The sequence below is a fragment of the Fulmarus glacialis genome, unplaced genomic scaffold, assembly GCF_000690835.1.
Source record: "Fulmarus glacialis isolate BGI_N327 unplaced genomic scaffold, ASM69083v1 scaffold3959, whole genome shotgun sequence".
Lineage (NCBI taxonomy): Eukaryota > Metazoa > Chordata > Aves > Procellariiformes > Procellariidae > Fulmarus > Fulmarus glacialis.
Genome location: NW_009235033.1, coordinates 3,497 through 15,470, shown reverse-complemented (window position 1 = coordinate 15,470; position 11,974 = coordinate 3,497). Strand labels below are relative to the sequence as shown.

The 11,974-nt window shown below is 39.1% G+C and overlaps 1 protein-coding gene across 1 annotated transcript in view; it reads right to left on the bottom strand.

The window, feature by feature from the left end:
- ANKFY1 (ankyrin repeat and FYVE domain containing 1) overlaps window positions 1–10,456 on the bottom strand; it is a gene marked incomplete at its 5' end in the record, with an annotated part of 25,537 nt that extends 15,081 nt beyond the window's left edge. Inside the window, 6 exons of the mRNA XM_009585830.1 lie at window positions 1,578–1,743; window positions 2,664–2,813; window positions 4,390–4,513; window positions 6,047–6,182; window positions 8,563–8,681; window positions 10,264–10,456. Coding sequence (XP_009584125.1) covers window positions 1,578–1,743; window positions 2,664–2,813; window positions 4,390–4,513; window positions 6,047–6,182; window positions 8,563–8,681; window positions 10,264–10,456 — 888 coding nt within the window. The remainder of the gene's footprint in view (window positions 1–1,577; window positions 1,744–2,663; window positions 2,814–4,389; window positions 4,514–6,046; window positions 6,183–8,562; window positions 8,682–10,263) is intronic.
- Window positions 10,457–11,974: the final 1,518 nt, after the last annotated feature.

Below are 11,974 nucleotides of genomic sequence, written 5' to 3'. Positions count from 1 at the left end.
ATTCCTAAGAACTCCCTCTTGAGAGCTTCTCAGAGGTCAGAACTTAGGCCCACTTCAGTACACGAAACCTTGGACTTGAAACACCAAGATGCAGAGAATTACTCCAAAGACTACTTTGAATAGACATATTCACAAGTGCTTGTCCTGAATGCAGGACCAGAGAACAACGAAAACTGTTCGCCTGTATAAGCAACATAGATTACTGTATTATCTCTGCCAGCAAAAATCAAAATTCCATTTTCTGATTTCCGTATCTGACATTCCCCCACTCTCCAGTGATCATAAGAAGTAAGAATCATGTGGCAAGTTCAGACAATTTGCTTTAGCTCCATTTCCAGAACATGTGATTGTTAACAGTGATTAATTCACTGAAGCTTTGGTTACTGAAAAGCAAGCATTCATTCTCAGAGCTCTAGCTTAGACTGAAAGCAGACATTAGAACTAGAGGACAAATGCTAGTATTAAGTCTGAAGAGCAGCCTGCTGCAATCTTTCTAGTGCTTTATAGGGCTGCAGCCATCACAACACTGACCTATGCCTAGAAGGTCTCCTACTCCTGCTGCTGAAGTTTCATTCACAGGATCAGACACCAGCATTACCCTGTTTAGATATGCAGGAGATTAAAGGAAGAAGTTGGGAGCTGTATTTTGAGCTCACAAAACTTAAACTACTTCAAAGAGTCCAAAAGAGCTTGCTGTTAAAAATAAATTCATGCTTTTAATTTGTAGCACTACAACACCCATGAGGTCTGGTCACAGGTAAGGTTCCTGTTGCACTTGGCTTTCTGGAACAGAGCTGCCAAAGATATCACTGCAGGCAACTAGTAGTATGAGGCACTCACTACAGATTTTTATTAGACTTTGGCCATAGGCCAAGATGCTGCTGCTCCAAAGCCTTCACAGTACTGTGGCCACGGCAACCAGGCCCTATTGTGCTCCAGGTCTCATAAGATGCATTTTCCACTCTAAGGTGAAGAACAGCTCAGGATAATCATGTAGTTGTACTCAGACTCCACTATTATAACTATGCTACTATTCACCAGAGCTTTGAAGATATTCAGATTGGCATAGAAACACTTCCACCTGCTCCTTTTCTTCTAGCCAGTTTTCCCTCCCCTAAAACTGCTGTTCAATAACAAGGACCCTTGCTGTTAACCCTAATCACAAAGGAGCATACGCTGCATTCAACCCAGGTCTAGAAAAAGGCTTCATCTTTATTTGTGACTAGGCTGTCATGCTTGATTCAACTATTTGTCAGAAAGACAAATTTGTGTTGTCAAATTAGAATATTCTCAGGATCTCCCTACGTTTCTTCCTTTAGCAGACAATACTGTACTAGATTGCTTCTGGACATCACGTGGTATAAGTTTAGTTCACCAGCCAGCAGGCTAGCTTTCAGATCCCAAATAAGAGTTTGTTTGGTTTTAAGTTTAAAAAAAGAAATAGGACAAAGTTCATCCTTGACTACAATTTTCTAACTGAAGTGTCAACTACAGAGTGACACAGGAATAGACTTTGGAATATATTCCACACTGGGAACAACTGCAAGTTAACAAGACTTCATATCCTATTTACTTACCTCTTTGGATGGCTTTATGTAATAGACTCCAGCCCCTCTTGTCTGCCCTATCTACGTCAGCCTTGTAGTTGACCAGTGTAGTTGCAATACTCTCCAATCTTTGGGCGAGGGCTAGATCCAAAGCAAGATCTCCATTGTGATCCAATTCATTGAGCTTCCCAGGAAGCTACAACACAAATTCAGTCAATTAACATTAGTCAGAGGTATGTTCACCAGCCCAACATAACATTTTAAAAGCCTGTTCCAACTACCACAATGTTAGACCTTCAGCTCTAACACAAAACGCTAGTGTTCCATTTAGGTAAGTGCATCTTACACAGGAAAGCAATGAGAAGACTAGCACCACCACATGAACAGAGGGCTGTTCAATGAGAAAGCTGGCGTTCTGTTTGGAAGCCTTGTTTAACTCACAGGAAGCAAGACTAGTACACTCTTAAAACATGCTGCCTATATAGGCATATTCAACACCGTACTAGGAAGAATTATTCAATTATTCCTTTAAGATACCTCAAATCCCAACTGGATTAGCACTTAAAGGTGCTAAGTACTGCTACAGTCCAAGCTTCCAATTAGGATTTGAGGCATCTTAAAGGACTAATTGAATAATTCTTGATAATTAATACTTGAATAATTCTTCCTTCCCTTTTTTGGGGGACAACTTATTTGCTAGTTGTTTAGAGTGTTCATCCAAACAGAACAAACATCTGTTACCTCAAACATTCCACAGAAGAGGAAAAGCATTTGTTCAGAGAAATGATGCTTACTTAACGGCCATGAAGCAGCCAAGTTGACTATTATACCATTAAACTTTAAATGTGCATAGCAATATCAAGTATCGGATTTTATTAGCTACAATCTGTTGGATGCAAGATGTTTTCCAAAGTAATTCTAATACTTAATTATGTATTTATGAAGCCTTTACCACTAGACCTCCATTACATACACAGAAGTAGCTACGGCAATGACAAACAAGCAAATAAGAATTAGTGACAAAAAAAATCAATAACAAGGTTCAGACCAGTAGTTAGAAACTAGTTATTTGAAACACCAAAGTCTAGAAGACAGATCAAGTCAGCCTTACTATACCTGTGAATCCATTTCAATAAGATACAAAAAGACTACATCTTCTCTCTCAACTTTAATAGCCTTATGTAAAGGATATTCTGTCTTTGACTTGAACATTTTATACAGTAACTGAGCACTCATGCTACTGAAGTCTTCTTTACGCAAGTCATCCTAGAAGCAATAGAAAAGAAAAGGGTAAGCAATACTCCTATTTTATTTATAAACAAGGCATTGCACAATGTAATTATGAAGTTCACAAAACAAGTTCAGTTAAAAGCTCCATTTTGATAAGATCACAACAAGCAGGAACAATTCAAGATAGCCTTTTAAGACTAGGAAGAAACACTCAGGAGGTTTTACATCTTACATTTTAGTTTCAAGATCAGTTAGCGAAATTTTTCTTTCCTTTTGTCTACAGACATGGAAAACTAGCATTTCACCAAACATTACAGTAGATTAACATCTAGTCTCTAAAACTAATTCTTTATCTGGACTTAAATCACAGATTAGAGTTTTCCAGTAAAAAGGCCTATGACTACTGAAGACTGACAACTCCACAGAACTTTGAAAAACTCTGAATAAAAGTAAACAGAAGCTTAGAAGTATAAAGACCTTATGTTTGAGTTAGTGCTCATTTGACTAAACAGAAACAACCTCATTTCCAGACAGAATCCAGTGTCAGAAGTTAGGAGCCAGAAGCAGGAAAAAGTTAAAAAGGCAGACCTGCAGGTTCAGATACAAGAAATTTTTTTAATATATTCACAGATCAAAGCACTCCCCTCTGCTTTGGCATTAGCCAAACAAACATCCACATCTGGATGATGCATTTTGGATTTAGAATAACCTAAATCCTCACACACTAGTCTGCTATTGACAAGTCTTATTTTAAAGGCTAATCCATTACACAGTTAATCAAATTCTCCTCAAAACAACAGATCAGAGCAAATGAAACTTCCAAGTCGGTTGCAAGACTCCTTGCCACTCCCTCCATCACAGAAGATAAACTCTTCCCTGGCTTCCCTAGATTATTTTTAGAAGTAAAAGCAGGCCTGGGATTTGTGATCTGTATAGACAGAGACCAACTATGGATGAACTTCTAAACAGTTCAGAGTCCAGATTTGATAAACCCTCTTGTTTACTAGAACACAGTCCCTCTGGTCTGCCTCATGTTTAGGAAAGTAAGACACTTTTTACAGTGAAGTATTTCCAATGAACAGAACAATTCTTCAGGCTACAAGCTACTTCCCCCCAGTCAAGATATTCACACCAAGATAAACAATGGACATAATCTCTAAAGATAACAAAAAAAATCTTAGAGAAGGAGCCATTTAATGTGCTTTGTTCCAAACATAATTATGAATTAGTATTATAGAGAATACCAAATAACACACAGCATCTAAAGCACATATTATAAAGATAACTGAGACAGATGGGAAGGGAAAAGTCATTCCTGCCTCACAAGAAGCCCCTTCACTCACACCAGGGGGGAGGGCAGGCAGATTTGACAACTTTTTAGCAAGACTGTTGCTCCTTGCAAACATATAAGGGCCAGCAGAATAGGTCACCTTAGTCACTGAAAGTCATCAGGAATCCATGTAATCCCCATCCAAACTAGAATGCTTGAATGCTAGCGTAACAACAGATACTCCTGAGGTTAGACAGTACAGCAAGTTAACCAAAATTCTACTGATTAAGTTCCTATACTCTGCAAACATTTTTCCTCTTGCTTCCTTCTGACAGTACTTACCCAGTGACTAGCAATTATCTCAGCACAATAGTTCAGAAGAGTGCTAGCATTCAGCTCCTCAGCAGTCTGATAGAAACGAATGCAGTTCCTTACATTAACTAGTGACATAACTCCTTTTTCACATCTGTCAAAATAGGAATGCCAGTGTTCAGTAATCAGGAAACAGCTTTTCTGTAATCACTCTCCCATGCTGTAACAAGGTCAAATATACTCCTTTTGCTAGATGCCAGTAGAAAATGGCTTGGCCTTGCTTTACTATAAGGCTAAGCAGCATGAACATACTTCAATCAGAAGCCCTGTAAGACAATTTCCATAAGAGCAGACTCCTATTAGAGTCCATCTACACTAAGGTCCCATGATAACACCACACACTGCAGGAGCCTGCAAGTGGAGACAGACATCCTAGTTCTCCCAAGGGAACAAACTGCAGTTCATTTACTGTTACAAAGTAGGGAAGATGTCTATCTTTACAAGTACTACAATGATCACAAGCAGCTTTTGTGCCAAGGCTAGAAAACAGCGTGCCAGATACAGCTATTTGTTTAATAAAGAAAAGGGATAAGCTTTAACAGCAGATCCATCTAATCTTTATAGGTGTGAAGCTATCAGTTTGAGTTCATGGAAATAAAATCCAAGTACCTCAAAATGAAGTTAAACATGCCAGTCATCTCCAAGCAGATATTAAGACCGAAAAATGGAAATACTTGTCTCCAGGTGCAGATACCTACTAAGCCATCTAATAATTACTAATAGCTTACTGTACATGGACTTGTCACTAGACTACCATGACCTGACAACAGCTGAGGAATGTTTAGGTAGTACCACATGAAGACAGTTTTAGGCTGGTACAAAGCTTGAAGGCAGTTTTCGCATTGGCCTTACAGATGTCAACTTCTTTGGTCAGAAGAACTGACAACAATTTAGTTTGCTTCACTTAAATCATAGATTACGAGTGCTGTGTACTGCAACAGCACCAGACACCCTTGGGCAAAAGATTATTATATCAAAGGGTACTTTATCTTTGAGTGAATTCAAGGCTTCGAAGTTGTACAAAACTTGAAGAGGCTTCAATTTGTACATTCAGGCTTCTCACTAACTCTAAATGGTTATTTAGAGCACTCTGTACATTGAGGATAACAACCTAGCCCCTACAAGAATGGTGTGATCATAATCTCCTCAAAATGGCAAAGCATTGCACTGTTACATTAACCTTCTTTATAAAGAAAAGTTGCCACCAAGATGCACAGAAGAACAGTTATTTAAGGTAAAAATTTTTCACCTGTATTATTTTAATACTGCAAGCTACTTGCCATAGACTCTTCCTAGCATTCTCTTTAACAATTCCTTTCTTGCAGCTCTCCAGAGCTTGTTACTAATATACTGATCTCTACTTCCCCTTAATGCCAAATTAGGGTTATTAGTTTGACTGGGAGAGGAACTGGAAAGTAAACATAAAAGCTAGGAGAAAAAACTGCTACAGTTTCACTATAGTGCAAGGCTTCATTTCCTGTGACCAACCGAATGTCATGCTGTATTATTGAAAACCTCAAGACTTTGAAAAAGCAAAATTTTATGCAATTGCCAGCAGCTATCATCTTATTTCTATTCAAACAAGGTTGAGAGTTCAAGAAGATTCACTATATTTACCAAGACTCACCTTTCCCTAAGCAGCTGGAGCTGAAATTTATTAGCTAGTTTCATGAGCTCTGTCAAGAAGATATCATCTTCTCTTAGCTCAAGTTCATCTGTGTAGATCCACCGCAGCATTGCCATGGTAACTTCTGGGTCAGCATCTGGTACAGGGAGCAACAGGGATTAATAAAATACCCAAAGAACAATCGCCTATTCAAGTAGCTGCTATTCCTCTGACTGTTAAAGTCACAGCTACCATAAAAAAAAGATAGCCTCGTAGAAACTGTACTGCTTTAGTTCAATCAAAATGTCAGAGGCAAAACTGGTCAGAAGTTGCAACTAGTAACAATGCTGGCACCAAGCAGGAAAACCTTTTTTCCATTGGAACACTGTGCAGAATGCAGGGAGCCCTATAATATCTCCTACCTGCTACACAAATACTGCATATTTAGGGGCCAGTGATGCCCCTTTAAATACTTTGGTCCTTCACATATGGCTAAATCCACATCTACATTTGACAAGCACAAATCCCCTTTTCAATTTAAGAATCCTCCCTCTCTTATATTATAGCCATATGTTATGAACTGTTGCATTCCAGTAAAGGTACTCACACCTTGGTAAAGACTACAAAGTACTTAAAACTGCTGGGAACCATTTCTAGGAAAGGTGCAAAAGAGTCAGTTTAAGAAGCTGGTTAGATTTCAGGTGTTTACAACACTGATCACAAGCCTGATGTTTTTATACAGCAAGAAAAATAGAAGCCTACACCACAAGACATGAGATACACAAGCCCAATGGCCACGAACCTTTGTCACCTAGTCAGAAGTATAGTGACAATCCTGCTTACAAGGATGTAGCTTAGAATTACTCCACAATGCAGTATCAGACCAATTACAACAAAAAATACCATTGATGTAGAAAAATAACTTTAGTCCCTTAAGCTGTTTTGTTTGCCTTTAAAATGAAAACATACATGTTTAAGACCCTGAAATACTCATCTCCTTTACATGGAGGGTTGCCCCAGATTATTTGCAGAGTACAGGACAGTACTTGGCATAGCATGTAGACTGCCTCCAAAGAAACAGGAGGTTTTAGTAAGGCAAGTGTCTTTTGCCTAACTTGAAATAATCAGAAAACCTACTTGAGCTGTAGTATCAGCTCCACCTTGGCAGAGATCAGAGTTCATTTTCTCCCTCCCAAGAAGAGATCCTGTGTTATCTCTTTCTACTCTTCTTAAAGAGTAGAAAATTCTGCAGATTACATGAACTCTAAAACCACTCAACTTTAAGTGCTGCCTGTATTTTGAAGTTAGGATTTAGGCAATCTTAGCTTGCAAGTTCTTAAGAGAACAGCTTTCAAGGAACAGCTTGTTGCTTGCTACAACTATTTCATAACCTAATCCATGTGCCATTTATCAAATTTCATAAAAAAATTCAATTTTACACAGTGGAAAGTATCATTTGCTAGCACTTATTTTAAGTATCATTCTATAATAGGAAGTGTTTGCATTGTTAAACATGCAAGACTGAAGTTACATTTGAGATTCTCAGACTAGCTTAAACGTGGAGCTAGAAATGCTATGGACTGCCACTTGCAACAAAACTACAATTAACATAAGAACTTTTTGGTAATAATCTTCTGTTAGCATAGCACTCAATTCAAAAACTCCTGGGCACCTGTTTTCTTGTGGCTGCAGAAAGATCCATAAATCCTTTTGCAAGAAAGCCTATGCTGTCTCATAAAACTAGCTTGCTGTGACTTGCTTCTTTCCAGTTTGTCTGCACTTAGGATTCATGATAAGATTAAGTGCAGAAAGTGAAGCCAATGCTTAATATTCAACATGCCAGCCAGCAAACCTGCTTAGCTTCATGCCTGTTTTTATTGCTGACAAATTAATTGTATAAGACTCTTCTATACTGTTAAGTACCGAAGAAAAGCCTGTCAAGAGCTTCAATCTGCAGAAACACTGCCCAGTGTAAGCACATGCAAGAAACAGCTACACCAGAACAAAACACCATCTTGTAGAAGACTGCCTTTTAGAAAATTTCTCTTCCTACCTATTTTGCAAAGGTATCAAAGTGCCAAAGCAAATAACTTTTTAATAACACATCAGTATTTGTATTCATTTCCCCACACACACTATGTTAACAAGAAGAAAGGTATTTCCATGACACAGTTCAGAGAAATTATGCACACTACCTCAAAAAGCCCTGTCCTTAGAAAGGAAGAAGTCAAGCTCCTCCATATAGATTTGTTTTTCACTATGTTTAGTTGACTCTAGAAAAGACAAACAGGCCACCATTCTCAACCCCTGTTCATTAAAGAGAAAGAAGGTAGGTTATTGATTTAACTAGCACTAGCACCAATTTCACAAGCGTACTACCATGTTTCAGAGACAGAGCTCCATAATTAATGGATTAGGCACCACTTTTTGTGGACAGTAGTAGTCTGAACGGTACATAAGGAACCTTTTCCCAACAGGTCCTTTCATCAGTCATCCTAAAGACAATCTAAGCTTCACACTACTAAGCAATGACTGACCTGACAGATCCAGCTCCTCTGTTGAGGCAAGGTTGGCAAGACTCCACGTATCACTGCGTGCCGCCAAGACAAATTTGTGAGCACTGATGTGCTTGTCCCCAACCTTTATCTTCAGATCACTGATAAGAGAAAAAAAGGCATATACACATATAATGCAGGCTTCCCCTGTGCTTAGATACGTATGGATTCAGCAGCATCTCCATAGTATCTATGTCCTGGTATCCACATTTAGGCTCAAGGTGTTTGAGACATCAAAATACGTTTAACTGGTTAAGTAGAACATGTTGCCAAATGACACAATTCTTATTTTTCTATGGAGAAATGCAATGAGGGATTATTATTTAAAGTGTTTTGGGGGGGGGGGGTTTAATCATTTCTGAATAAACTGCAAGAGAACTATTCTAGAAGATAGGAAAATCCAACAATCTTGAGGTTAAATATTTATGTTGCAGTGTCCATACTAATACTGTCAGCTAAGCACCAATGGCTTCAGGCAAGACCAGCAAGAGAACAAACGATGTTTGACAGTAATCTGAGTACAAGGCAGACTCCAAGAATCCCCAGTTCCCAGGAGACCAGCTGTCAAGAATACTTTGATTTCATTCTGACCCCTTTAATACCAGGTTATCCTTTGTACTTAGAAAGTACCTGCCCTGTTATTTTAAAATCCCATAGCTTGTAAATGTTCTGACTATGTAGGTATATTTTCCAGACCATTTTCTAAATCAAAGCACTGCTATAAACTAAAGTGCAAAATACAAAGATGTTACTTAACAAAACTTGCATTAGGACTTGCTTCCTTTCTCCTTTTATAACTAGACCACTATGCTATGCCTTTAAAACTCAAAAGCTGAATAGAATTGCAGTGATCCAGCTCTCTGACATATGCTACCCAACCAATCTTTTACCCACCATGCTATAATAAATTCTTGCCAGGCACAGAGCCTTTTCTTAGGGAGGCTCAAAGAGATGTTAGGGGAAGGAAGTTTTAATCAAAACTATGTATTTTCCCCTTACGTGACTGAACTCCTTTACTATATTGGCATTCCTTCCAGTAATAGTAAAGAAATTGGTAAGAGTCATTGTAGTCTCGGAACTAAATTCGTTAAGGGATCTAGAGTATCCAAGGTGATCCTTAATGTGCCTAAGGAAAAGAAACCATTAAACCTAATTTTGTGTTGAGATTCAAAGATACAGTATCACTTATACCACTAAGTCACATATATCACTGTCTAAGACCAGTTATATCATACAACCAGACAAGCCAACTTAATCAGGCTTCTTTCCACACAACAGGAGTACAGAACTGGTTTCAAAGACACATCCTTCCAAGAAAGGAGGGCCTTCCAGTTGGTAGAAGATACATCGTGTAATGAATCCACCAACTAGGCACAGATCAGTTTAAAATTACTTCTGTTCAAAGGGAGCTTTGCTGTTGACAGTGAAAATGGTCAGTTTTCTTTAAACTTGTCTTAAATGTCAGTCTCAGAGATGAACTTCCACGTAGAGCTCTTGATTCAAGAACTGGATTCAGTATGCTACCTGATCTTAGCGTGCTCTTCCAACTGCAATTGCAACTGAGGACACTACTCATACCAGGGTGTAGAGAAAGAATTTTCCTTGTCTAAGACTAGTACCTGCTGCAGTCAATGAAGTTAAAGGTTCCTGTAACACCCCTTTCCCCAAAGGGGGATTTCTTACCTGTACTGCTCCTGCTGGTAGAGTTCAGCTACAATGGCAAGAAGTCGACTGATGAAGGTGTCGCTGGCATTGTCTTGGTTAGCCTGGGCAGCCAGAAGATTGCATCTCCTTTCTGTATCAGCTAGTTTCTTCTGCAGCTTTACATACTCCTGGCGGAGAAGCATCAGGTGCTTTTCCAGCTTGGCCACCTCCTCTGCAGAGGCACACAGTGTTGCTACAAGGTTGAAACATGCACACCTTTGTTTTGCATCTGCGAAACTTAACCCTGCAAGCACACTACACATGTAGTTCAACCACGGAACACTCCAGTAAGAGTCTCTCCTCTTCCACACTACTTGAGCATCACACCCCCAATATTAAACCTTTTATTTTATATCATTGCTAGCCATAAACACATCAAAAAAATCATCAGAACACAGTGACAGAAGCCACTTACAAAGTTCGTTCCTGAATCCTGTCCTTAAGCTTTCTAAAACCATGGGAGTCCATGACTGTGGGAATTATGGTGGGGTAGAGGACTGACTCTTCAGTTCTCACCCATTTTTTCAGTTTAGTTAAGATGCTGTTTGACTTTACAGCTGAGGCATCAACCACAAGTGAGCATTAGAACAGTTGCTGATGTACCATATCTATCTACCTTAAAGTCCTTAACTGACATGTTTAGAACTCCTCACACTGTCAGCTAAGAAAGTCCTTAAGAAATGGCCAGAGTGGAAAACAGATTCTCCCCAGAATCTATGTTTTAAAGGCCAGTCAAAAATACATAAAACTCTACTTACTACTGGCACACACAGGTTCCTCCATTGGAGACACTGCACTGTCAAGGCATCACTACGCAGAGCTGGGTCTGTGGTGGCTATTTCAATTCAGGACTAGCACAGCAACAGCACCTGGGAATCTGATCCCTGATCAAGTGTTTCCATCCCATTGCAGAACCCGCTTTTCCTCCACACTTAAATGGTCACTCCACAACATGTTGTGGTAAGTTAGTTCACTGAACTCAACCCAGAGCACCCGTATGAAAATCCTCTACTTTGCTGCTGGAAGAAAACATCTGTACAGGTGCTTAAAAACAGTCCACCTTATGAATACTTATTTAGGGATTAGTTGCACAAACTATATGTAGCTATCAATCATTGTGCTTAATCGATTATTTCCCCCCATCATTAAGTCGATTTTCCAAATAAGGTACACATCCAAAATCAGTCCTAAAATGAGAGGAGGCAGGGAGGAGAAATTTGGAAGCTAACCGATGATTTTAAGTGGGAAAGTTCCTACAAGATTACTCCCTACCAGCCAGGAATTCGTTGTTCCACAATTTTTCTCAAATATTTACTAAATGTAAGTCACTACTACAAGCAAGAAACTGAGCTGTATTGACCAGTGTTTTCTTCTTGCTTCTGTAGAAAAGTTCAACAGCATAACTAACCTTGGCCTTGCTCCAACACAGGTCCCCAGGGCAGAGCTTCCTTCCCTAGCTCAGGCAGAATGCCTCATTTAGTCTTTCCTCTACGGACTGCTGCAGCAAATGCTCCCTCATACGTCTTTTCACTTAAGAACTACTGTAATGGATAAACACAAGGTAATTTACCCTATTTTACTCTTCAGTTAATACTACTTAAGCAGGTTTGGCAGTGTACTTCCTTCAACAGCCTTTTATTTAGCTTCATCCTTGAAAAGTTAATAGATATCATCTCCTTTGGGATACTTC